At 38.7% G+C, this 27472-nt stretch overlaps 3 protein-coding genes across 3 annotated transcripts; 2 read left to right on the top strand and 1 right to left on the bottom strand.

Annotated features, from left to right (window-relative positions):
* The first annotated feature begins 141 nt into the window (after window positions 1-141).
* Window positions 142-13003, top strand: LOC118566779 (protocadherin Fat 4). Its single transcript, XM_036150170.1, has 10 exons — window positions 142-442; window positions 1613-1698; window positions 1780-1873; window positions 2031-2271; window positions 2480-2821; window positions 4031-4944; window positions 7168-7342; window positions 7456-7636; window positions 8260-8510; window positions 8600-13003. Exons 3-10 carry the CDS (start codon window positions 1820-1822, stop codon window positions 12955-12957), a joined length of 6516 nt encoding a protein of 2171 aa, XP_036006063.1. The 5' UTR covers window positions 142-442; window positions 1613-1698; window positions 1780-1819; the 3' UTR covers window positions 12958-13003.
* Window positions 13003-21444, top strand: LOC110366895 (protocadherin Fat 4-like). The gene is made up of 8 exons (XM_021310592.2): window positions 13003-13126; window positions 14481-14782; window positions 14864-14949; window positions 15064-15243; window positions 15396-15523; window positions 17092-17309; window positions 17397-17652; window positions 18802-21444. Exons 2-8 carry the CDS (start codon window positions 14528-14530, stop codon window positions 20193-20195), a joined length of 2517 nt encoding a protein of 838 aa, XP_021166267.2. The 5' UTR covers window positions 13003-13126; window positions 14481-14527; the 3' UTR covers window positions 20196-21444.
* A 39-nt stretch (window positions 21445-21483) lies between these two features.
* Window positions 21484-23378, bottom strand: LOC118566739 (olfactory receptor 52E8-like). The gene has a single exon (XM_036150012.1). It carries the CDS (start codon window positions 23376-23378, stop codon window positions 22416-22418), a length of 963 nt encoding a protein of 320 aa, XP_036005905.1. The 3' UTR covers window positions 21484-22415.
* Window positions 23379-27472: the final 4094 nt, after the last annotated feature.

Raw genomic sequence — 27472 nt, 5'->3', positions numbered from 1 at the left:
ATTTCTACTATGCTGGTACTCTTTTATACCAGCTCACTTTTAAACCCTGTAACTCAGAGTGGATCCCGCCCCCTCCTCCTCACCTTTCGCTCATCTTACGCTGTGAATGAAAGCCTTGCAGTCTCTGAACCAATCCTCTCTAAGAAGCAGCACAAACCCACCCGGCTTCATGCGGCTGTTCACTCAGCACAAAGTAATCTCAGCGACAAAACCCCCTGGAGAGAAGGCCAAACCGGTGAAATCAAACACATGGTAGGATATGCAGTTATTACTTACTTTCCTTCTCAGTGTTAGATTACTCTTTATGAGGGAAATGCTGAGTTTCCCACATTTTAATAATATATAGTATGATAGAATCTTGCTTTCCAGACTTGATCTATGGGGTATCAAAAGCTCTGCACTGGACTGGTTCAGGTCTTATTTGTCGGATAGGAGCTTCTCTGTAAGTATCGGATAACCTTACTTCCCCCGTCAGCTCTCCTTACATGTGGAGTTTCTCAAGGATCCATTCTTGGACCTATTTTATTTTACATCTCCATGCCAGGTTCCATTTTTAGAAGGTTAATATTTCATTTCACTCATATGCAGATGATACTCAGATTTATTTTCAGTTGAAACACAACCATACTTGCTCACTTAAAGCACTGCTTGAGTGCCCTACTAAAGTAAAAGCTTGGATGGCTTCAAAGTTTCTGAACTTCAATGAAAATAAAGCTGAAGTCATGATTTTTGGTCTCAGTGTAAATCACAGCACGTCCCCTTCTGACCTCCGTATCCTCGAGCACTTCGTAAAATCTCATGTGAAAAATCTTGGACTAATTCTTGATTCAAGTCTTAATCTTGAGAAACAGATTAGTTCTGTTGAAAGAAAATGCTTTGTTTAAATGAGACTTTGATCTAAAGTGAAATAATTTTTATCTTTTAATGATTTTGAACGGGTGATTTACGCTTTTATTAACTCCTAAATTGATTATTGCAGTTCTCTGTATGCTGGTGTGAGCCAGGCCAGCCTCTCACGACTGTAGTCGGTTCAGAACGCTGCAGCTCGCCTCTTGACACAAACAAGAGGCGAGCTGCCTCTCTTCACTGGGTCCTTGTTCGTTTTAGAATTGATTTTAAAGTTTTATTGTTGGCCTATAAGGCCCTAAATGGGCTGGCACCTGCATATTTGTCTGATCTCCTGCAGCCTTATGTGCCCCCTAGATCCCTTAAATCTAATAACCATTTGTGTTTAGTTGTCCCTAAGTCCAGGCTAGTCCACAGAGGTGATCAGGCTTTTTCTGTTGTAGCTTCTAAACGTTGGATCCAGCTGCCCCTTCATATTAGACAGGCCTCAACTCTTGGTGCTTTTAAATCTTTTCTTGAAACAAATTTATACTCATTGGCTTTTAACACAGTGTGAGAGTTTTTCTCTATTTTATTTTTTTTGCATAGTGTTTGTATTGGATTATCTTAGATTGTTTTTCTTTTTGTTTGCAGCACTTTGGCCAACGGCAGTTGTTCTTAAATGTGCTATAAATAAATACATTTGATTTGAATATAGAGTTTATGTTCTGTCATCTAATAAGTTTTACTTCTTTTTTTTTTTTTTTTTTGGTCTTGCGAATTGCAGAATTTTAAAGAGCAAAGGCAGGATTACTAAGGAGACTGAGTAATCCCTATGGACACATGGTTTTCCATTTGTTGGTCTTATGTGGAGTAAGTTTACAGGACCTTACCTTTTGATGCCACTTTTTTTTTTTTTTACCTGGGATTTAACTTTCTGACTTGACTTTGTAGCCCTGTCAATGAAATGGATCCGTAAAAGTTAACCCTTATAATGGAAACAACTGGACCACCGAGAAAGGTGATGATTTTATCGTTGCTCGTTCTGGTGAGTTGATTCACTAATTCATAAATTGTTAGGACTCCTTCCGTATCACTGCTAATAATTGGATTTCCAAACTACTGTACTAGTAATATAGCTATATCTGTGTGTGGGGCTGAATGTGCATCAAAACTTGTTTATTTATTATCTTGTTTTTACACAGGTGTTTAATACGGTGGTCTCTCATGAACCTTTTTTGGGAAATCCGGGGAATCTGAGTACTGAGGGTGAATTTTCTGATATTGCGGATGAGCGGCGCAAGCTTCCCTCCTGGTATAATACATCTGTTGACGCAGAGCTGAAGCATGGGGCAGTTAGCTCACCCTCCCATAGCAGATGGCAAACACAGATGGCTTTCTCCAAAACTGTTTATTCATTTCAAGTAAAGGAAGACACCGTGCCAGGTTCGTCATCTCCTCTTCTGTTAGAAAACATGCATGTTTGTTGATAACAGTTGGTTTGACTGTCCCATAAATTGCTCCAAGCATCTTGCTATTTTATGTTCATATTGCAGAACTATTTACAAGTTCTCCAGAATTAGGCAGATGTTTCGTGTTTGCTCCATGGTTATCAGGTCGCAGAATATTTGTCTGTGTTTCACTGTGTCGACAGGAACGGTTGTGGGAAAGGTGGAGGCACAGTTTGACATTCCCACGCCTATCACGTACTCAGTTCAAGAGGACGATGGGGAGAGCATGTTTCTCCTCAGCCCCGTCTCCGGAGAGTTCCTATTATCCCGCAGCCTGGACTTTGAAACACAAAGGTTCTACATACTCACAGTGGAGGTGCAGCAGGGGGACTCGCAGGTATCCAGTGTCAGAGTCTATTTCAATGTGCTGGATGTCAATGACAACCCACCTGTTGTCAGTCAGAACAACTTCTTTGCATCGCTGCTGGAGGACACAGGTGTCAGAACTTGTTTTCTGTCACTGAACGTGTCAGACAAAGATGATGGTAAGAGTCCACCACAATATTAAAAGTTTCATCAAGGTCATTTAAAGATTTCTCATTAAATCTAGATCTGAAGCTTTAGTTCTTACAGTATTAATTTTAATGAGACTCATGCAAAAAACAACTCTGTTAGGTTCCCTGCAATCTAAAATGGAAAATTAAATAAGTTGTTAAAAAAGCCTGAAGACAAAATAATATGGTACCTGCAGATTAGGGAACAAATCTTCCTATTGCTTACTATTTGCCCTAATATTGATGTACAGGTGATTTAAATGGCTGAATTACATCATCAACATGAACTAAAATTCATGGTAGTGAATCATCTTCCTGATTCACATATGTTGAACTAGAGAAATATTTAAAACAGTTGGGTTCAAAGCTGGTCTTCAAGGGCTGGTGTCATACCTGTTTTAGCTCTTTGTTCAACACGCCTGAATCATTGTGAATGGTTCCCTATACAGCCTCTGCAGAACCTTAAGACATTAAATTCACCTTATTGAAATGGGTTTGCTGCACAAACCTATTTCAACTCAACCCAGTTGTTTTTTATTGCTATTTTTTAACTGCAGACCATTAACTTGACCTGCTTCTCCTTTAAAAAACCAACATGTTATACCTACTGAGCTACACATGAGCTTTTCAAACTACAGTCAGAATTGATTAGCTAGTGTTTTGCACATGTTGAGGCAAAAATAATAGTATTTATGTAGTTAACATCAGTATAATTCACATCTTTTTTTGAACTTTCAAAAGATTGATAGAAAATAAAACCTTTATTAGACTGTACATTGTGAGAATAATCTTAAAAACAAAAAACACAACCACAACCACCCCCCACTTAACCCCATCTGAAATTTAAAATAAAATAAATAGAATCATTTCTGTCCACAACTGCTATTAGCATACATTTATTTCACCCTATCTTTTAATATTCTTAGGACAAGATATTTCCTAAGTTTGTGTAACAATCCAAAAAACAACTTTTTTTCTTCGCTTTTGAATTTTTGATTGTAGCTACAAAAGAGGATACACATTTTGGGAATGGCTCATTAACAGGATGCATGTTCTGGTTACGATTAATACATGATAAGAAAAAAAACAGAACTCTTATTTTATGTCATTTAATAAGACATATTTAGTAAACGTTATTTACATACAAGAGAAATACTAACGTGATGGTGGTGTTGCTGTTTTTGTCATCTGTTTTTCTAGGTGAAAATGGAGAAGTGGAACTGGTAGTTGTAAGCGGTGATGAACTGGGCACGTTCTTCCTACACTCAACAGGTAGTTTATGCCTGAACAAAGAGCTGGACAGAGAGAGTCAGGCTTCCTATAATTTAACTGTGACGGCGAATGATTGTGCCTGGCCAGTGTCTTCACAGCTCACCAGCACAGCCCGTGTCGTGGTGGTAGTGGAAGATACTAATGACAATGCTCCATCTTTCGTGTCTGCCGGACATGTTTTTATACCAGAAGACTCTGCGTTGCATTCTGTTATTATGACTGTACATGCCGAGGATAAAGATGCAGGATCCAATGCGGAGGTTTTGTATTTTTTAAGCAACTCATCTGGTGGGGCATTCAGCATTGACAACACAAGTGGAGAGACATTCCTGGAGGAGCTGTTAGACAGAGAAAAGACAGACACTCTCCATTTCACGGTGATGGCCACTGATATGGGTTCACCTCAATTGGCCACCACGATGAATTTCACGGTGCATGTCGAGGACATAAACGATAACGACCCTGTGTTTTCACAAAGCAACTACAGTTTGTTCGTCAAAGAAGATGTTCCAAGAGGGACGAGTCTGTTTCAGGTTAAGGCTCAGGATCAAGATATTGGATCAAATGGAAAAGTGCGGTACATGTTGAGCCCAGCTGGTCCTTTCGTGGTCGACACAGTTCGAGGTGTGCTGTCGGTCATGGATCAACTTGACAGAGAAAAAGACTCAAACTACACCTTGATTATAACTGCTGCCGATCAAGGGGATGCGCCCAGATCTGCTACCATTGCCATTGACTTCACTGTGTTGGATGTCAACGACTGTACGCCCCGGTTTTCTCCAGAAACCCTGATCATACATGTCAAGGAGAATGAAGAGGATCCGTCTGAACTTACACATCAGGTGCTTCCGGACCTCATGGTTCATACTTTGTGCAGTCCTCACTAGGCATGGGCCGATCTGAGATTCTCACTGTATAATACCCCCGAGTAAAATGACCTCGGTTTTATGGTGTCACAAATATTTAAATGTCTATTTTAAGCAGAAAAACAACACTTATTCACACTGATCCCAGAAAAACATAAACAATATAAAAAGCTCATATTGGCTGGTCAACTGGTTCGGGTATCTGCTCAGGCTGCCAATGTGCAGTCAGCTATTATCTGTAATTCTTTGTTTGAAAACAGTGTTAGCTTGATAAAAGTTATGGGTGATGCTCCTTTGGATTGCAAGGGATGATTGCCTGGCTGGCTGTCTGGAAATATTTCCAAACATTCAAATTTGGATTTGCCTGTAAACAACGGATAAAGTATTCCAGCTTATTTTCGGCGAGATGACTAGTAGTGCACAACAACAGGCAGGTGAGCGGCAGCATTGTGTTACTCGATGCTCCATAGGGCCAGTGAATACAAATGCTAGCACTCCCTCTGAGAGCCAATTAAAACAACTTTAAACTGTAGAAATAATACAAAAAAAATCAACAGCTTTGAAACTTTGAACTTTGATATCCACCTTACTCCTACACCCCGTAATGCTTTGTGTGCATTATGGGTGCAACTTTCTAACATTGAACCAGAGCTGCACGATTACATGTAAAAAGAACGTCTCTCGTCAAGTAAATATGCATAACATCATAAGGGAACTTCAACTTTTGAACCTGAAATAAATTAATTTACCATATAGTCCATTTATCTTTCACAAGTTTAGAGCATCACCTGAAGAAATGGCCTCTGATTACATCCATGCATTTGCTGACCCGCTTAATCCCTCATGGGGTCACGGGGGATGCTGGTGCCTATCTTCAGCATTCACTGGGCGAGAGGCAGGGTACACCCTGGACAGGTCGCCAGTCTGTCGCAGGGCAACACATAGACAGACAGGACAAACAACCATTCACACCTAAGGACAATTTAGAGAAGCCAATTAACCTAACAGTCATGTTTTTGGACTGTGGGAGGAAGCCAGAGTACCCAGAAAGAAACCCACACATGCACAGGGAGAACATGCAAACTCTATGCAGAAAGACCCAGGGTTGGATTTGAACCTAAGACCTTCTTGCTGCAAGGCAACGGTGCTACCCACTGTTCCACTGTGCAGCTCTGATTACATATTAAAGTAAATTTAGCTACTTAGTCAACTCCATTGCTATGCTTGAAGAACCTAACGACAATCTAAATTGTCTTTAGTTGTAAGTTTGTGTTGTAGCTTAAAAAAGCGGGCAGGGATGGAAAATCCAGGATATTATGTTTTTATTATGTTTTATATAATTCCGATTTCAAGAGCAATCTAATTCCTGTGTTGGGCGCATGTTCAACACTTTAAGTTAACATTTGTGTGAATAAAGGTGCAACCAAATATGAAAAAAAATAGGGATATTTAGATAAACTGCAAACAGGTTAGTTCAAAAACACCACTTGCTGCATGCCATTAGCTAGAAAAATAAACGGCTTTAGTGCAGCTTTCACTATCTTACTGGACCCCCTGCCAGAAATAAAGCCTGGTTTATGCTTGACGCATCTGGTCCACACGACCATATTATGTCATTTTGGCTACCACGCCCTTCTGAGATGCTAAAAGTTTCCGTTCTGCACACCTAGGAAAATTCTAAATTATGTGGACATTCCAGTGCAGAGAAACATGGCGGACGAGCAAGAGTTGTTTCTGGGGGAGGTTAGTAAATAAAGATATGTTAATGATTAAGCCCATAAAGATCACCGTGAAACCCTTAATGGATATTAAGAATCACAAATTCTTAACAATTCCTGGAGAGAAATCGCTGTCACTATTGGAAGAAAGAGGCTTTAAAATGTTGGAAATGGAATCAACTGTGTTTTTTTAATTCTATGTGTGGGTGTAGTACACTTGGTGTAAGAGTGCAACGCTGCCCTCTGGATTCTAGGAGAATAGTGCTACTTCAGAGAAATGCCGCATGGAGCATAAATGCTGCAGACGTGTGGCTACACATCTCAATTTCCCCTTAGAACGTATGTGCGTCAAGCGTAAACCAGGCTTAAAGTGGATACCTGAATACAGGAAACTGGCTCATGCATAGTCAACACAATGTTTTTTGTAATTTTTTTTTTTTCTTAATTCTTAAATTAATATTTGAAATCCTGTTTTAACTAGGTCTCAGCCTTGGATGAAGACTTGGGGATCAACAGTCAGCTTAACTATTTTATGCACAAAGAAAACCGTGATGGGCTGTTCTCTGTCACTCCAAATGGTGTCTTTAAGATTTTACACAGCTTGGACAAGGAAAAAGAATCATTTTATACTGTCATCATCACAGCTGTAGATTCAGGTAATTCATATTTGAGAACAATAGCATTTAGATTCAACATGCAAATAACATCCAACTAACGTTTTTTTCCCAAACCAGTTTAGCTTAATGAATGTCACTTTGTGAATTTGAAGGTTTTCCACCCCTAACTGGCACTCTGACTATACATATCATTGTGGATGATGTCAATGATAATCACCCTGAGTTTTCGGAGGAAGTCTACAACACCATTGTGTCTGAAGACAGCCCGATAGGCACAGTGTTTGCAATGATATCTGCATTTGATGCTGATGAGGGCACAAGTGGTGAAGTAAGGTGAAGAGTCACATCAGAAAGAGATTTTATGTGATAGACCAATACAAATAAGTGCCTAATGGTGAGGTGGAAGAAAATTACACGACAGGTTTTTTTCAAGTATAAATTTGACAAGTCTATTTTGTATTTTTATTCTCCCCTCTTTGAAATCCCTAAATAAAATCCAGTGCATACAATTGTATCATTTGGATCACAATAATTAAATTAAAATGGCCTGTTCAAAACCCATACCTAATTCCAACTCAGATCTGTCTGTGGCAAGAATTGAAAAATAATGTTCATAGAACCTGTCCATTTAATCTGACTGAGCTTTGAATAAAGAGTGGATAAACTTCTCTAGATCTGCAAAGCTGATAAAGAGACCCTTCAAAAGACCTGCAACTTTAATTCCAGTCAAAAGGTGGATCTACAAAGTACTGACTCAATGGGCTAAATGAATTCTCATGCCATTATTTTCGGGATTTTTATAATTGGGAAAAAAAGAAAATCATGTAGCGCTTTTCTTCCACTTGTCAATTATGCTCTACTTTGCATTGGTAAGTCACCCAAAAACCCAATAAAAAACAATGAGATTTTACAGCTCTAACTTTAGAAAATAATGTATCATTTTGTCTTTATTTTAGGTATTTCACAGAAAACCACGATGCACCTTTTGCTATTGAGGAAACATCCGGAGAACTGTTTACAACTGATTTCTTAGACAGGGAGAGTGTAGCCTTTTACACGCTGACAGTGATTGGCACTGACATGCATTCTACACAGCCGCTGTCAAGCTCTGTACTTGTTACTGTCCTGGTTGGGGATATTAATGACCACTGGCCTCAGTTTTTGGACAGTCCCTTTGTAGCTTATGTCCCCATTGAGCTTCCTCCAGGTGAGAGGTTTTCCTTTCTCGTGTCAGTGAAAGTGACACTGTTGACACTAAGAACAGAATTAACATATTTTGTCGGTATTTTTCCACAGGCTCCGTTGTTTGTGCAGTGAGAGCAATCGATGGAGACACTGACATGAATGCAGAACTGCATTATTCATTATATGGACAAAACTCAGACCTGTTTTCCATTGATCCAAGCAGTGGCACAGTATTCACCTCAAGTTTACTGACGACGGATGACATTATCATCAACGTATATGTAGAAGATGCTGGAGAAAACCCTAAGTTCGACATCACTACTATCAGTGTCAGGTTTCAGAATATTTCTGATTTCCCAGAGATGAATGTGAATATTCTAAGTTATTCCCTCTTTGAGGACGAGCCAGTGGGAACAGTGGTGGCTGTTATATCTGCAGCAAGCATCAGAGCTGAACCCGTCTCTTTTTATCTGGCTTCTGGAAACTTTGAAGACATGTTTCATGTAGACCAATTAGGTGGAGTGCTGACAGTTGAGAACCCACTGGATTATGAAAGCAAAAAAGAATTTTCTTTGTTGATAGAAGCCAGAGACTCTGGCTCGCCTCCGTTTTCTTCATTTTTAGAAATTCAGATAAACATCACAGATGTAAATGATAATTTTCCCCAGTTTACCCAAGCTGAATATAGGTGTGAGGTTTATGAGAATTCCCCGCCATCTGGAGTTTGTGATGTTCTTGCCATTGACGCAGATTCTCCCAATTACAGTACGGTGTGGTACAACATAACAGAAGGAAATATTGATGAGTCTTTTACACTTGACCCTGAAAATGGTTTAGTGAGCACGATTGTAAGTTTAGATAGAGAAAGCATTCCCTTATTTAATTTAACAGTTGAGGCTGCAGAACCTGACAACCCTCTTCATACAGACCATGCAACGGTCATAATTTTTGTTTTGGACAGGAATGATAATGCACCTCGTTTCTCTGAGGTTTATCTCGCAGAGGTTTCAGAAAATGCTCCTGTAGGGTACACAGTTCTGCAAATTAGCTCAACTGATGATGACACAGATGCTAATGCGATAATTAATTACTACATACCTGATCAAAACCAGGATATCCCTTTTGCTATTGATTCCACTACTGGCTGCATCATTGTTAAAAGGTCTCTGGACAGGGAGATTCAAGATCATTATGTCTTTAAAGTAAATGCCAATGATTCAGCATGGAGTGTTAGCACTGATGTCAGTATCTTTGTTTCAGATTTCAATGATAACAGACCAGTATTTTCTAATGACTTGTATTCAATCGTCATCCCTGAAACCAACCATCCAGAGATTTTTATTTTGCAGGTCTTTGCAACAGATAGAGACATTGGAAAAAACAGTGAGCTTGTCTATATGGTTGAACCTCTAAATGAATTGTTTTGGGTAAATACTTCTTCTGGGGAGGTCTTTTCAATGCAGCCACTCCTTTTAGATAATTCTGCTTTTGAAATCTACAACTTCACAGTTGTTGCCTTTGATTGTGGCAGCACCCCTCTGAACAGCAACACTAGTGTTACAGTGAGAATAGAACAATTCAACCACCACCCTCCAATGTTTTTGCCTTCACCAGCCTTTGTTGTCATTCCATATGACTTGGTCTTGGGAACTGAGGTGTTTAGGTTCACTGCAACAGATCTAGATACCAACAGCAGTGATTATATTGAGTATAATGTCAGTGGAGGCAATGCATCTGATTTCTTCTGGATTCAAGCTACCAGTGGACAGGTGTTCCTAAATCAAACTTTAGAAGAAAGTGAAAATGAGTCACTTACTTTATTAGTTGTGGCCAAAGATCTGGGATATCCTTCTTTAACTTCTCAAACTGAAATCACTTTTGAGGTAATAGGGAAGAATCAGTTTTCTCCAAGGTTCAGTGAAACAGATGTCGTGTTCTCTGTCCCCGAAGACTTGCCTTTTGGATCAGTGGCTGGGAAAATCCAGGCAGAAGATGGGGATTATGGTCCCAATGGTGCAATTACATACTGCATTAGTCCTGAAAACAAATATTTTCCAGTCTCTGTTGGAGAGTTCTCTGGGCTGCTAACACTTACCAGAGAGCTTGACTATGAAAAGGAAAGCAGTTATAATCTGCAAATCAAAGCAAAAGATGGTGGATGGATATCTAAATCTGCCTGGTTGAATGTAACAGTGATCGTTATAGATGTAAATGACAATCCTCCTGTCTTTTCAATGTCCGAGTACATTGCAACATTGCGTGAAAATTCTAAAGTCAGAACAAATGTTCTAGATGTAAACGCCACCGATATGGACTCAGGAATAAATGCACAAATATCCTTCTCTATTATTGCTGGCAGTTTGGATAAATTTGCAATTGATCCAATAAATGGAAGTATCATTACTTTGGATGTCTTTGATTATGAGCATGAAAAGACATTTGATTTAACAATCAAAGCTTCAAACACTGCCAGACATACCTTGTATAGTTTGGCTTATGTTATCATTCACATCTTAGATGTCAATGAATTTACCCCAACCTTCATAAAAGAAAGGTTCAACTTTTCAGTATTTAAAAATGCTCCTGTTGGAACATCAATAGGAAAAGTGACGGCCACTGATAATGACAGTGGACCTGAAGGTGAGGTGGTTTATCTATTGTTTGGCCATGGCAAAAATTTAGTCTTTGATATCAGTTCGCGTTCTGGAGAGATACACACAAGTGGCAGTTTGAGGGATCGAGGCAACAGCAATATAATTTTAAAAGTCCTGGCAAAAAACTCTGGCATTATTAATGGCACAAATGTTGCTGAGACACTGGTCAATGTTACTGTGATTGAGACAAACGATGCACCCATGTTCACCTCCACCTCTTATGAGGTAAACGTTAAAGAAGACAGCACAATTGGAACATCAGTGTTAACTGTAAGTGCTTTGGACCAAGACTCTGTTCTAGAGAGGAATCGATTTATCTTTAGGATTGTAGATGGAAACACAAACTCCTCTTTCTTCATCGATCCACTTAGAGGTATTGTGTTGGTAAACTCTCCTCTTGACAGGGAACGTTGGTCAGTTTATAATCTCACTGTTACAGCCACTGATAATGGTTCTCCACCAGCCACTGGGACAACAAATGTCATAGTGAGTATAGATGATATTAATGACAATGCCCCTAAACTCTTGACAACTAAGGTTCAAGTCAAGGAGAATCAACCAGAAGAAACCATTGTTGCCAGATTAAATGCACTTGATTTTGATTTACCACCAAATCAAGGTCCTTTCACCTTTTGGTTATCAAATTTGTCGGCTGAAAGTGCTTTTTTCCTCACTCCAGATGGAGTTTTACTTACCACGCGCGTTGTTGATCGAGAGAACGTCTCCGAATATCGATTATTGGTGGTGGTAAAAGATGCAGGGTTTCCTCTGCCACTGTCTTCAACAACAACACTCCACGTTAGGGTGGAAGATGAAAATGATAATCCCCCATCACCACGAAACATCTTTATTGAAGTGAAATATTTTGGCAGTTCTTTCAGTGGCGGCATGATTGGTAATGTGCATCCTGTGGATCTTGATGAGTCAGATGTCTTCCTCTGTGCCATTAAAAGTGGCCCGATGAACATGTTTACAATACTCAATGGTACATGTGAGCTTTGGTCGTCCCCTTTTCAGGGTGAGGCCACATTTAATGTCACAGTTGAAGCTACAGATCAGCTTCACTTTCCAGTAAATAACAGTATCTATGTAAACTACAAAGGTTTTACAAATGCATCTGTGGACAGTTGTGTATTATTCTATGTGTCCTCATCCTCAATGGACAACTTCTTAACTAATCGGTATTTGAGGTTTGTGAAAGCTCTGGACAGTCTCTTCAACCTACAGGCCTCAAAGACGCATGTATTTGGAATCAAAGACATTGGCACGGATATACTACTACTTGCTGCAGTGAAAAACTACAATGGCCAATATCTAAGCAGAGAGGTAGCAAGTAGTATATCTGCTGGACATAAGAAATTACTGGAGTCCCAGAGCAATGTGACAATTTCTCACATCGGCAGTGATCCATGCCTCATGAGCCCCTGCCAGAATGGGGCATCGTGTAACAAAAACATTTACATCAGCCAGGATGTTGCTGTCCTGGAAAGCGTGGCTGTCATCTTTGTGTCACCGCAGAAAGAGATTTTTAATTGTACCTGTTCGGTCGGGTTCAGCGGTTCACTCTGTGAGGACGACATCGACGAATGTGAGGTAAATCCCTGTGAAAATAACAGCACGTGTGAAAACACCGCTGGAAGTTTCCACTGTCACTGTCAGAGTGGCTTCTCTGGCTCTGTCTGCTCGGCTGATGTGGATGAGTGCCTTAATGTGAAGTGTCAAAATGGGGGGAGATGTATTCAGTCACAGGATGGATATTACTGCCGGTGTATGCCTGGATTTGAAGGTAGAATTGATTACGTAAAACAAGTTTAAACATGATTGACTATATTAATATTAACCTGAATCCCTGAAAAAACGTATGTTTTCTTTAATTTTTCAGGTGAAAGGTGTGAACAGCCCAAAGATCACTGCAGATCTACACCATGTTTTCAGGGCCACTGCATTAACCTACAAACAGGATTCCTCTGCAGCTGTCCCTTTGGTGAGAATAACCATGACACAATTGAGGATTTCATGATAAAATTAGAAAAATTATGAGCTATCAATCTAAAATGTTCTGTAACAAAACAGTTGTACCATAGATTTGTCAGTTTTTTTCCTGATAGGTTGTTTTGTCTTGTGACAGCTGTAAAACAGCAGCTGAAAAGCGTCATTCCTTTCAGATGAGCTGTTTTTCCATTGATGTACTAATAATACAGTCTCTTACTGTATTATTAGTACAGAAGGGGGGGGGGGGGGGGCCCCCGCTCTCTGTCTGCTGGCTGGCTGTTGCAGCCACAGAGAGTGAATATCCAATGTCCAACCCAAAACCAACTTCACAGCCGTCTCACAGCAGCAACCCCTTCCCGGCTGCCTCAAGACGCTAATGGCGGAACAATTGGTTCACATAAATTCCCCAATGACACATAAAAAATTGGTAGATTTGTTTCTGGTTGCATTTTTGAAGGAAAGAAAAGTCGCTAGAGGGTTTGAAAAGTGCAACAGTGCTGACAATGAAGGCACAAGATGGAGGGAGCTGTGTTTTGTTAAGACAGAGCTGCTCTTAAACCCCACATCGCTATATAAGTTCAGTCCATTTACCATTTATTCTGGGGTAATGGGGTGACAGTGGCGCAGAGGTTAGGGAGTTAGTCCTGCAACTGGCAGGTTGCCGGTTTGATCCCCTGCTCTGACTGTCTCTGTCGTTGTGTCCTTGGGCAAGACACTTTACCTGCATTGACTATTTTAGACACAAAGACTAGGCAAGATTTCAATAAATATGCAAAACTCTTTTTAAAATAATGACCAGTATATGTACTAAAAGACTGTTTATTGGCAAACAAAAGTTGATTTGGGGGTGAGTTACCCTTTAACTCCAATCATCATCCTTGATATTTAAATCTGAAAATTTCTGACAAATTAAGATAATGATTAGAAAACATCTTGGGGAATCTCACAAAGAGTTGAATTTTATTTCTGGGACAACCAGGTGACAAAAAAAGAAAAAAAAAAACACCCAACAAACAATGAGATAGTGATATTTGGAGAAAATTAACAGATATGGTTCTTGCAAGCTTGAACACTGATTTCTACATCCTGGATTCCAAAACACATACACAATTTAGAACAGAGATACATCAAAAGTAACACAGATAGATTAAAGACCTTACAAGCCTTCATAATGCCTAACATCCTTTAATGCATCAACACTTGCACTATACTTTCTGTTAAAAGCAGAGTTTAGTATAATGCATCCTATCAGCACACACATATCTGCTTAAAACAGTAAATAACTTCAACAATTTATAAAACAAGTACATTTACTGTCTACTTACTGCAATTTATTTTCCTTTCAGGAGTCAGTGGCGTCCACTGTGAGGAGCTCAGTTATGGCTTTGAAGAAATGTCCTTTGTGGAATTTCCTCCACTAGATCGCAGAACTAATTTAATTTATTTTGAGTTTGCAACAGTGCAGAGAGACTCCCTACTTTTGTATAACCCTGGAACATCATCCAGCAGGGAGTTCTTTGCACTGGAGATACTTGGCGGCACAATACAACTCTCCTATGACCTTGGAGACGGACATGTAAAGTTGCAGACACACAAACAAGTTGCAGATGGGCATTTTCACAGTGTTACTGTCAGGAGGATTGGCAATGTGAGTTTTAACAATATACACAACTTTGATCAGTCTTAAATCTACGAAAATATTGATGTCGATCTGTACAATCTTTTACAGATGGGGTCTTTGGTTGTGGACAATTGCACAGACATTGTGAACATTGGATTTTGTTTTTCAGAGAGTGATGGCATTTTCTCAGAAAGGTACCCATAAGTTAACACTTAGTGATAACAGTTATCATTTCTGTCTTTTTTGCAGCATTGTTTGAACAATCTCAGCCTGGGTAAATCATTTCTCTTTGTATTTGCATCTCCTAGGACTCTTGACGTTGGCAATACTAATATGACATTTGGAGGACTGAGAAGTCTAGAATTAATTTTACAACATCCAAGTCAGATAATGACACATGACTTTGTTGGATGCATTCGAAATATTCATATTAATGGCATCCTGCTTGGACCTTCTTCGGGCCTTGCAAAATATAATGTCTTTGACAGGTGGTGTATTTTTTAGTTTTTTTTACATTTAAGACATGTAATGAATTAACAAACAAATTTGCCATCATAACTTAGCAAGTTTATCTCTATTTTGGTATGTATTTGAATTCATTCCAATAATACTTTCAAATGTTTAACTTTGTTTCAATAAGGTGCATTCGAGCAGCCTTGTCAGGATGCAACAGCTTCCCATGCAAGAATGGGGGAGTGTGCCATGACCTTTGGTCTGACTATGTTTGCGAGTGCAAAACTCCCTTTACAGGAAGAAACTGTAATACAGGTAAAACTATATATAACTTGTGAGAAATGGAATGAAAAGTCAGCCATCAGAAATTTCTGAAAAGCAGATAAGATGATATGTAAGGTTGCTCTCAGTGAGAGCAACAGGGATAGGCAGGCTGTCAGCTCTGCTCTTAAGGGATTTAGCTGAAAGATTTGTCATACTGTATTTGGAGTAAAACAAAGTCTACCAAGAGTTAATTTATAAATGTGTGGTGCTGACAAACAATTGTTCAACTTCATTAAAACTGGGACTGATCTACTACTCTGTCAAATGTTAGACAGCACATTTGATAGTTTGAATAAGAAAACCTCTCTGACCAGCTTCGAGTAAGTTATGGACTACAATTACAGTATTTATCTCTCTTGGGGTAACTAAATCCAATGGGAGTGAAGGGCCAATCAGATGCAGGCTTAGGACACCCATGAGTACAAGGCCCCAATATATTTGCGCGGACATGAGTATACGGACGCCCGTACGGAGTCTGCACATTATCCATGCCGATTCTACGTGGGCTTCTCGTAGACGGGTACACGCAGAGCAAAATTTTTACGACCGCGTACGTGGTGTCACACTATAAACTGCTCGGTGGCAAGAAGTCTCCACATTGAACAGTTTTATGTGTGACATCAAGCTTGATACACTGAGCTGCTCCAAGCAGGCGGTCGCAAGGACGCTTAGCATCACTGTCCCTCTCTTTTCGCATTGACAGATGTGCGGTGGGTGCCTGCTGGGAAAAAAAAAACAGCTCTAGGTACTCAACCAGCTAATCAAACATTTCACCATCCCTTCCGCTGCTTCGTCCCACTGGCAGAAAGTGTGGGAATTGTAGGAATTTACCATAAGAAATGTAGACAATATGTACGCTCGACTATGAAGGGTAAAACGTCCGAGGAGAGTCAGCATCAGAGTCCACACGGTTCACGGTTACGCGTGTGTGTGATGTTTAAACGCTGAAATTTACACAAAGACATGCATTGCAAATTAGCTAAGACTATAAAGGTTAAAGTTTTCAGTAATTATTTGTACTCACTGCCTTTCCCTGAAGATAGAGGATTATTCACATAAGAAGGATTCTAACCTGTATTTGCAGGCACTCAAATCTTTTCTAGCACTACAACCAACCAAGTCATGATTTAAAACCTTGATATGCCACCTTTATGGGTAGGGATTCGGTTTGTTGGACCAGGGTTCATATGGTAAAAAAAAACAACAGTTCATGAGGATTCAAGTTCCAATCCGAAGGAAGGAGGCATCACTACAATACTGGTGTGGTTAAAGTCTTTGGAGATTATCATTTATGCTTTAAAGAGTTGAACTAACATTACAAATGTGAAATTTATTTGTAAAACTATGATAAACAAAAACATCAAACCAAACAATTCAATGCGCAACAGAGATAAATGATCCTTAACAGGTTTTATTGCTGACATAATGTCTGAAATGTGTCTTTGGCAGACAGTGTGATTGCTGGTTAGAGAACGCTTGGCTAAAATTAATTTACTAGTCAGTTTGTCCTTTGAGCAAAATTGGGACTGAGTGCATGTTGTCTTCCCTTTCTAAAACAGAAATGTCTGAAGAGCTTGTGTTGCATTTCAAGGGAAAAGATTACATTGAGTATGTCATCAAGGAGAGATTCAAGAGAGATCTTCTGCTTAAAGACCTGATGGATGATCCAAAACAGGAAAAGACGACAGACAAAACTCTGATTACGGTCAAGTTCAAAACAAAAGAAGAAGGAACCTTACTCTTTATTCAAGGAACGAGAGGAAGCATTATGCTCATGGTCTGTAAAAAGTATATTTAATATGACAAAATGCAATGACGCATTATCTTAATCTTAAAAGATTTGTCCTTTTCTTTGTGTTTTTAGGTAAGAGACAGAAAACCTGTGTGCACTTTCATAGATACATCAGGACATGTGTCAGAGTTCAATGTGGAGCTTTTAGTTGCAGACGGGCTCTGGCACATCCTATCTTTATTGAGCAGTGGGCACAACACTTCTCTTTCTGTGGATGACAATATGGTCTTAAATGTTACCGAACAAAACGCAGACTTCAGACTTGTTAGCTTGGAAAAGATCACTCTTGGTGCAGCTCCAAAAAGACATACAAAGCTCCAACAGTCAGGTAATCTGATAATATATTAGGTATATTACGTATTTTTTTTTTATGATGATACCATGATTTGATCTTGATAATCTTCATTATTTAAACATTGCCAGTACTGGGTCAGACCTCTTTTTTTATAGATCTTTGTGGCTTGAATTGAACAAGGTGTCTTAAAAAATCTCCATGTTGACCTGATAGCTCAGATGGTTTCTGCTGATTAGTTGGTTGAAGATGCGTGATGTTAATTTCATCTTCAACTACATCCCAACCTTGCTCTATTGCATCAAGATCTGTAGACCATGTACGCTATTTGAGTACAGTGACCATATTGTTATTATCCAGACATCATGTGGTGACACTTCAGCTTTGTATCATGGCACATTATCCCTTTAAAAATAGCCATCAGAGGATGGGTACACTGTGGTCATAAAGAAAGGGACAGGGTCAGCAACGGTTTAAGTGATACTGAGTTATTACTAAAGTGTGAAATTATTCCCCGTAGCACCAGCCTAAAACGCTGATACGAGGCAGGTTGGACCAATGCTTTCATGTTAAATGCCCTAAGTTCTGGCCTTACCTTCCTATTGCCGTAGCTAAAATCCAGACTCATTAAACCTAGCAAAGATTTTCCCTTCTGTCATTGTCCGATTTTGATGAGCAAGTATGAATATAAGCCTTAGTTTTCTTTCTATCTGCTTCAAGCATCAGCATTTTGTGCTTTCAAGGATGGTATTCTACATATTCATGAGTAATTATTTTGTCTACATTTGCCTTTTAATAATGGTGAAGCAGTTTGCCCATTTTTCTCTGACTTCTAAAATCAACAAGGCCTTTTTGTCCACACAACCGGTGCTTTCTAGATATGCTCTTTTTTTCCCCACACAATTCTCTGTAAAGCTGAGAGTTGGTTCCCAGTGAATCAGTAATTTCTTTGTCATTTCACACTGACAGCCATGGCATACTCAAAGACATTTCAATCTACTCTTTTAACCAATTTGATGCTTGATTTAAACTTCTCTTCACCATGTGAAGATGCTCAAATAAATTGAGTTGTTATCTCTGTTAAACAACTGAGCAGGTATATCTAATGTAGATGTCGGTGAATGTATTATTTTAAGAAATGGATTTGCAGTCACCTTGATTTTTCTGACATTCTTTTGGCCACAGGGTTTAGCGGATGTGTGGAGTATTTAAACGTCAGCGGTCACACTCTGCCTGTCAGTGGACACAGTTTAATGATGGTGGCCTGGCCAAGCTTGACTCTCCCCCAGCCCAGCTGCAGCTCTCCAGGTGTCTGCATCTTCTCACCTTGCTCCGATGAGGACAACTTTACGAGAACATGTCTTTCAGACTGTCGGCACCGGAGGATGTGCAGACCTGCAGGACAGGACGGATCTTGCATCTGTTTGCAGAATGTCTCCAGTCATTTTTGTGATATCTGCACTGCCAACGATGAGTGCTCAGAGACACAGCGCAAAGGTCCTTTGTGGGTCATAGGTGTGGTTCTCCCTCTGATCACCATCACGGTAGTTGTATGTATGTTCGTGATTCTATACAGACAGAGACAGTGCGATTCGAAGCTTAAAAATGAGAACTTATCACACAAAACAGGGCACGGAACTGAAAATGCTAATTTTTGTTTTGATGACAACCTGATGCCCAATGCTGCTCTTTCAACCTCAAAAGGAAAACCTCACGACCAAATGAGTGCATTTCAGCAGAGGTCAAATGAGAAGTTCAATAGTGATGCTTTTCTTTCATGTGCACAGCTGATGCTTCCGAGTGAGCTGGAGTATTATGAGATTGGCAGCGTCTCTAGTGCATTTATTTCTGACAACTCACCAAACCTCAGCTGGCACAGGCATTTATACAGTGCAAAACGTCTTAAAAAAGATTCAAACCATTGGGGGGACCTTAGAACGCTGATAAGTAAATTTAAAAAAGAGAGCCCCAGAGAAGAAAAATGTCCACCAAAGCTGCAAAATGTCCCCACACAACACAAACAGTCACTGTGTAAACTTGACACAGAGCAGCAGTGGCAGAAAATGCCCTGTTACACGAAAGAATTCCCACATCCAGAGCTCCTGGAGCCTACACAACCACTCAGTTTTGAAGAAATTAAAAAACTAAATGCTCCTCCTGAGCGACCATTTTCACATCCGGCACATTTAAAGTCTGAACCCGTAGAGTTTACTAGGACAACAGAGGCCTCATCTGAATGCGACACAGACAGCACGTTTACTTGCTCTGAGTCTGAGTTTGAGCAGTTTTCCATCATCACTGGCAAGAAGTATAAGCATGAGCAGGCACTCCCATCAGAGTGCAACATAGGGCAGGATGGCACTCCTGGTAACTCATGCTTTGAACTAACATCCTCCTCCACTGTAGGTCGGGACAATAACAAGAGGGATCCCTTTGCTATGTTTGAACAATGGGAAAAAAATGTAAATGTGCCCCTGGCTTTTGACAGCTATGCTGCAGTATTTGAGGATATTGCAAGTATACCCATAGAGTTGAGTCATAGCTGTGATACGCAAAGTGATGAGGAGGAAATTATTTGAAAGGTCAGAGCAGACATGAAGTAGATTAGTGTGACCAGTTGATTATATCAGACTCAATGCTTGCTCAAAATAGTTCTATAATGTGGTTCTCTGTGATAAATAAGTCTTTCTGGCTAGCTATCTTGCTTTTGATCACAATTGTAACTTTTCTTTAAAAAAAAAAATCTTTTCATTCTTTATATAATGTTCTTATTTTTTCAATGAAATTCTAAAATAAAAAAAGCCAGAGAGTGCAATACTAGTGAAAAAGTTGTAAATTGTTTTTAAAATACTTTGCTCTTATGCTTTCTACAATCTGCATCTCCTGTCTTGCAGTGCATGTTCGCATTTTGGATGCAATGGGTCTAAATATGAGGAAAACATGAGTAAATTAAGCTGATTTTGTAAAACACATAATGTGTTACCAATCTGAATAGTGCATTGTATTAAAATATCTTAGAGAGATCTACAAGAGCTTGAGAGAGGACAACAAGAATAAACTAAAAAGCTAAATGCAAAGAATTAACTAATACAGAGACATCTACTAACAATAATGAACACAGAGAAATTAACTGAATACTGACACAAGCTGGCATTTGAATCCAGAATCTTCTTACTATTAGGCATGCCACCATACCCCCGGTAATTTAGGACTACGGTGTAAAACGCAGCAAAGCACTGTTTCACATGCAGTTACTGAATTAACTACTGAAACACCACTAAACCTCTGAGCAAATGAAAAAGATTGCCTGTCTTTTGTCTCTCCTAATCGCAGCAGCTGTGGGCAGCGGCGCCCCTCCGTAGTGGCTGACAGGTAGAGAAAAAGAAAGAATCTCTAGAACTTAGGAATTTTATTTTGCTGTTGTAGATAAAAATGACGTAGCAAAGTATCATTTCACATAGAGGTATTCACTAATGAAGCAAGACTAAATGTCTTTGAGCAAATAAAAACATGAAAAAATATACAAAAATCAAGTGCAAAAGCAACAAGGCCTGAGAAATTATCTCATGTTTAGCCTTTTACATCTGTCCTAATTTAAAAATTATTTACTCTCAACAGCAGTGTTTAAGTCTGTGAATCTAAAAAAATATAAGGTGTATGCAATACAGGATTTTTGGTTTTGATAAATTCCTGCTCATGTATCTTCCTCAGGAAAACTAAACTTGTGATGATGATCTGGGTCAGTTTCCTCTGTAAAGTCAGATCTTTTTTAAGTTTTTGGAGTTTTGCATTAAATAAACAGAGCATGTGAAAACTGCATAAAAATAAGTGTTTTTCTAACAGTTAATTTTAGGGTGACTCCTAATTCTGCATTTTTACATTTTTACACTTTGTTTTCTTTTTTTAATTCTTCTTAAAATCTGTTGTGTGTTAATTTTCCCAATAGGTAACACAAAGACCGAGAGACAGATAGATAGACAGATACTAGGGATGCAAGTTATCAATAAATAAATTAATCTAAATTTTATTGATCCTATCAATTGTCTAACAATTAACTGATAAGCAGCCATTTTCTTAAAAACCCTAGTTTTCTCTTGTATCAAGAGTGTATTTCCATAAAATGAAGGGCAATTTTTTTTTACAACATTCAAAATTTTAAAAGAGGCACATCATTATATTTTACAGCTTATTGTGCTACCTGTATAAAATACCGACTGAATAAACAAAATTGGGGGTTTCTCACACATTAAACTTGGACATAGTTATCAAATATAACAAAACAGAAATAGCTTAATGAATATAAACAAGTTGAAGAGAATAAAATATATAAAACACTAATAATCTCTATTAAAGTCCTCACCATCAACTGAGCATTTAACATCATGTTACAATTTTTTGCGTAATCCCCTTGTATTGATCACGAGCATGTTGAATCCGATAATTCAGCCGAACAAAGAGCAGCATTACTTTTAAGAGTTTTATTTAAAACAGGTGGTGGTGGCAGATGATGCATGCACACAGGTATTTATTTGCTAAATTTAACAATATGGGTGTATGTGCATTCTTATAACCACTTTAGTTCAGCCTTCCATTGAAACACATTATTTACTTTGCTCAATTACTTGATTTTTATTTATTTAAAAAGAAAACAAAAATCAACTTTAGATCTGACTTACAGTCTGATGTTTTTTTAAAATAAAAAATAGTGTCAACAGACCCACTTTAGAAATCTCGCTCGACTGGAGAAAAAAAATAAACAATGATTGTAACAATCTTATGACTTGGTGCCATTCTTTGCCCTACACAGTTTTTGTGGTGTTATGGATTTTCCACGAGGAAAACTTCTTTTTTATTTTTTCTTTGATGTCCTTTGTTTGGAAACAGTATATTAGTGGATTTACAGCTGAAGGTATATGACTGTACAACATTACTATAACAATTTGAACAGGAACACTAAAAGTGTATCCCACAAAATTTGCCAAGTAGTAAAAGCATCTTGGCAAATAGTACAGACCTGTGATGACAAGCTGTGGTGTGCAGGTAGACAGAGTCTTTATGCAGCCTCCACTGGAAGACATTCTTAAAACAACAGTGATTATGACAATATAAGATAAAATGATAAATCCCAGCGGCAACAACAAACTAATCATGGCAAGAATCAATGCAACAGTCTTAACTTCTCGTACAAGGTCACATCCGAGATTTGATATTGACATGTGGTCACAGTAGCACTGGACAATTATATTTGAATTGCAAAAAGGTATTTTCAAAATGTAAAACATATTGCCAACCATAAACGTTGTTGGCACAAGCCACGATATTCCACAAAGCACAGAAACAGTTTTATTACTAAACAGTGAATTATAATGCAATGGAGTGCAAATTGCTATAAAACGGTCAAGAGCCATCACCATCAGAATAAAAGAATGAGCTGCACCGATTAAATGAACAAAGAACATTTGGATGAGACAACTGTAAAATGAGATAACACTGTCATTAAACCAGTATTTTGATATAGCTTTTGGCAGAGTTACATTTCCAAATAATAAGTCAGTTAATGCCAAATGGCAAAAGATGTAATAAGATGGTTTTTGAAGTGACTGTTCACATATTACAAATAGTAAAATAAAAATGTTTCCCACAGTTATTGCCAAGTAAAATAGAAATAGCAGAGCTGATACAGGCCCATAATACTCTGGTGAAAGTCCTGGAAATCCTAAGATGAAAAAATTTGTTATCTTTGTTTCAGTAGTATTCAACATTTTCACAAAACAGATGAACCAGCTAATATATTAAATGCAAAACACAAAGCATTAACAAGTTATTAGATTCAAGAATCTAATAACTTGAGAAAATGTTGTGCAGAAAAGTATTGCACAAAATATTATATTAGGAAAATCAACAAAAGCATCAGCCTCAACACAGTAATGTGGTACGTTCTGCTTAGAATTAATAGATCCTACTTAACCTGCCACACATACTGCCACATCTCACACCAGTGGCTGCTAGCATCTGCCAAGCATTTTATGGAAACAAACCAATCCCAGAAGAGCCACTTTCATACAGGCCCATTTTTAATCAATGGAGAATTTCTGCTATGAACCATTTTCGTAGAGACAATATTAACTATTCTTAAAAATAAAGAAAAAAGGATGCTTTGTCAGCAGAAGTTCTGCAAAACATAAATAAATCTGAGTTTAATAAGAAGATATTACAGCTGACAAATCAAATATATCCCTGTTTATCATTATTCTAGCAAATGTGACAGCTGAGCGGAGCCTCTCCTGCCCTGTTGACTGAAAACCTCCTGCTGATTGTTGGAAGTAATAATGATAACTATATAAAAGTATATAACAACATAAATAGATCTGTCCAGGGTTCCAGGTAGTATAGATCTGTTTGCAATCCCTGATCCTTCCCTAGACACAATATACTTCAGAAGATTCCCATCAAAGAAGCGAAAAGTAAGTCAAAGTTTCTCAACAGGACAGTTGTTTTAATGGAATTCAATTTCAATTCAATTTTTATTTATATAGCGCCAAATCATGAAACATGTCATCTCAAGGCATTTTACAAAGTCAAATTCAATCATATTATACAGATTGGGTCAGATTATACAGATTGGTCAGAAATTTCCTATATAAGGAAACCAGTTGATTGCATCAAAGTCCCGACAAGCAGCATTCACCCCTGGAGAAGCGTAGAGCCACAGGGAGAGTCGTCTGCGTTGTACATGGCTTTGCTGCAATCCCTCATACTGAGCAAGCATGAAGCGACAGTGGGAAGAAAAACTCCCCATTAACGGGAAGGAAAACCTCCGGCAGATCCGGGCTCAGTTTGAACGGTCATCTGCCTCGACCGACTGGGGGTTACAGAAGACAGAGCAGAGACACAACAAGAGAGACAAAAAAAGCACAAAAGCCCACATTGATCCAGTAATCTGTTCTACATTAGATGGTAATAACGGGTGAGCCGTCTTCTCTGGATGATGTCACAGTTAACAGAACGCCAGACCAGGTGTACCTACTATGAAGATAAAAGAGAGAGAACAGAAAGTTAAAGCAGAAATGACAACACGTAATGCATAATTGAAGAAAAGTAGAACTCAATAGAGTGAGAAAATTAGATCCTGATATACTCCAGTAGCCTAAGCCTATAGCAGTAAAACTATAAAGGTAGCTGAGAGTAACATGAGCCACTCTAGTTATAAGCTTTGTCAAAAAGGAAAGTTTTAAGATTAGTCTTAAAAGTAGACAGGGTGTCAGCCTCACGGACAAAAACTGGGAGTTGGTTCCACAGGAGAGGAGCCTGATAGCTAAAGGATCTGCCTCCCATTCTACTTTTAGAGACTCTAGGAACCACCAGCAGACCTGCAGTCTGAGAGCAAAGTGCTCTGTTAGGAACAAACGGGGTAATCAGAGCTCTGATATATGATGGAGCTTGTTTATTAAGGGCTTTATACGTTAGAAGAAGAATTTTAAATTCTATTCTTGATTTAACAGGAAGCCAATGTAGGGAAGCTAAAATTGGAGAAATATGATCCCGCTTGTTGATTTTCATCAGAACTCTTGCTGCAGCATTTTGGATCAGCTGAAGGCTTTGAACTACATTTTGTGGACTTCCTGATAGTAAAGAATTATAATAGTCCAGCCTTGAAGTAACAAATGCATGGACTAGTTTTTCAGCATCACTCCTGGACAGAATGTTTCTAATTTTGGCGATATTCCGGAGGTGAAAAAAGGAAACTCTGGAAACCTGTTTAATATGGGATTTAAATGACATGTCTTGGTCAAAAATAACACCAAGACTTTTTACTTTATTACCAGAGGCCAAGTTAATACCACCTAGATTAAGTAATTGGTTAAGAAGTTTATTTTTTGAGGACTCTAGCCCAAAGATTACAACTTCGGTCTTGTCAGAATTTAGATGCAGGAAATTTAAAGTCATCCAGCTTTTGATGTCATCAAGATATGACTGCAGTCGAAGTAATTGATTGGATTCATCAGGATTTATGGATAAATATAGCTGAGTGTCATCAGCATAACAGTGGAAATTAATCCCATGCTGTCTGATGATTTTGCCGATCGGAAGCATATATATAGTAAAGAGAATTGGCCCAAGGACTGAACCCTGTGGTACTCCACAGGTGACCCTAGAGTTTCAGGAAGATTTATTATTAACATGAACAAACTGGAATCTGTCCGACAGATAAGATTTAAACCAGCCTAATGCTTTCCCCTTAATCCCTACAGTATGTTCAAGTCTTTGTAGGAGAATATTGTGATCAACTGTTTAAAATGCAGCACTGAGATCTAACAGGACAAGTACAGACACAAGTCCATTATCTGAGGCCATAAGAATATCATTAGTGACCTTCACCAGAGCTGTTTCAGTGCTATGATGAGCTCTGAAGCCTGACTGAAACTCCTCAAGTAGGTAATTGCTTTGTAAATGTTCACAAAGTTGATTAGCAACTACTTTCTCAAGAATTTTAGATAAGAAAAGAAGATTAGATATAGGTCTGTAGTTTACTAACTCATCTTGATCAAGAGAAGGTTTCTTAAGTAAAGGTTTAATAACAGCTACTTTAAAAACCTGTGGTACATATTCATTTACTAAGGCTAGATTAATCATGTCCAAAATAGGGCCACTGATCAAAGGGAATATGTCCTTAAACAACTTGGTTGGGTCTAACATACAGGTAGAAGGTTTAGATGAAGCTAAACTTTTAGATAGCTTAGAAAGCTCTACTGCTTCTAAACAGTTCAAACACTGTGCAGGTTCTAAAGATTCCTCCAATGCTGCCTTACTTACTTATTTTCTTCAGTTGAATAAAAACAAAACAGAAGTAATAACATTTGGACCAATAGAGGAGAGATCAAAAGTTAGCACACAGCTCCAGCTGCTTCAGCTAAAAACCACCAATCAGGCCCGAAATCTGGGAGTAGTGATGGACTCAGACCTGAACCTCCAAAAGCACCTAAAGACAGTTACAAGGTCGGCTTTCTATCACCTGAAGAAGATTTCTAGGATTAAAGGACTGATGTCTCAGCAGGAGCTGGAAAAACTAATCCATGCGTTTATTTTTAGTCGAATAGATTACTGCAACGGTGTTTTCACAGGTCTGCCTAAAAAGTGGGTCAGACAGCTGCAGCTGATCCAGAACGCTGCTGCCCGCGTCCTCACCAAGACTAAGAAAGTAGAGCACATAACCCCAGTTCTAAAGTCCTTACACTGGCTCCCTGTATCTCAGAGAATAAACTTTAAAATACTTCTGTTAGTCTATAAATCCCTGAATGGCTTAGCACCTAAATACATCACAGACTTGTTATCGGTGTATCAACCATCCAGACCACTAAGGTCTTCTGGCTCCAGCCTACTCTTCATACCTAGAACCAGAACTAAACAAGGAGAAGCAGCATTTAGTTCCTATGCTCCACTTATCTGGAACAAACTTCCAGAAAATTGTAAAGGTGCGGAAAGCCTGAGTTCCTTTAAATCAAGATTAAAAACACATTTGTTTAGGATTGCCTTCAACTGTTCTAGTTAACTGAATCACCACTTCTTTGTTCTAATTTCTATCTACATTTTATTCCTACTTGCTTTTATTCTGTTTTAATTTGCTATATTTTAATCATGTAAAGCACTTTGCATTGTCCCTGTACTGAATTGTGCTATATAAATAAATTTGCCTTGCCTTGCCTTGCCTTACTGAGGATGAGGTAATCATGTTTGGGAGGATGCCAGTTATTTTATTTTTAATGGCATCAATTTTATTTATGAAGAATCCCAGAAAATCGTTACTACTAAGAGCTAAGGGAATGGATGGATCAACAGAGCTGTGGCTCTGTGTAAG

The sequence above is a fragment of the Fundulus heteroclitus genome, chromosome 18 (assembly GCF_011125445.2).
Source record: "Fundulus heteroclitus isolate FHET01 chromosome 18, MU-UCD_Fhet_4.1, whole genome shotgun sequence".
Taxonomy (NCBI): Eukaryota; Metazoa; Chordata; class Actinopteri; order Cyprinodontiformes; family Fundulidae; genus Fundulus; species Fundulus heteroclitus.
The sequence above is the reverse complement of the archived record's forward strand: the minus strand, read 5'-3'. Positions and strand labels throughout refer to the sequence as shown.

Excerpts from the sequence above, each read along its gene's own strand:
- LOC118566779 (XM_036150170.1), top strand. The coding sequence starts at position 1,820 with ATGGAAACAACTGGACCACCGAGAAAGGTGATGATTTTATCGTTGCTC. Across the intron at positions 1,874-2,030 it reads TTTTATCGTTGCTCGTTCTG|GTGTTTAATACGGTGGTCTC; the intron begins GTGAGTTGATTC and ends GTTTTTACACAG. Across the intron at positions 2,272-2,479 it reads AAAGGAAGACACCGTGCCAG|GAACGGTTGTGGGAAAGGTG; the intron begins GTTCGTCATCTC and ends CTGTGTCGACAG.
- LOC110366895 (XM_021310592.2), top strand. The coding sequence starts at position 14,528 with ATGTCCTTTGTGGAATTTCCTCCACTAGATCGCAGAACTAATTTAATT. Across the intron at positions 14,783-14,863 it reads CTGTCAGGAGGATTGGCAAT|ATGGGGTCTTTGGTTGTGGA; the intron begins GTGAGTTTTAAC and ends AATCTTTTACAG. Across the intron at positions 14,950-15,063 it reads GATGGCATTTTCTCAGAAAG|GACTCTTGACGTTGGCAATA; the intron begins GTACCCATAAGT and ends TGCATCTCCTAG.
- LOC118566739 (XM_036150012.1), bottom strand. The coding sequence starts at position 23,378 with ATGTTGAATACTACTGAAACAAAGATAACAAATTTTTTCATCTTAGGA.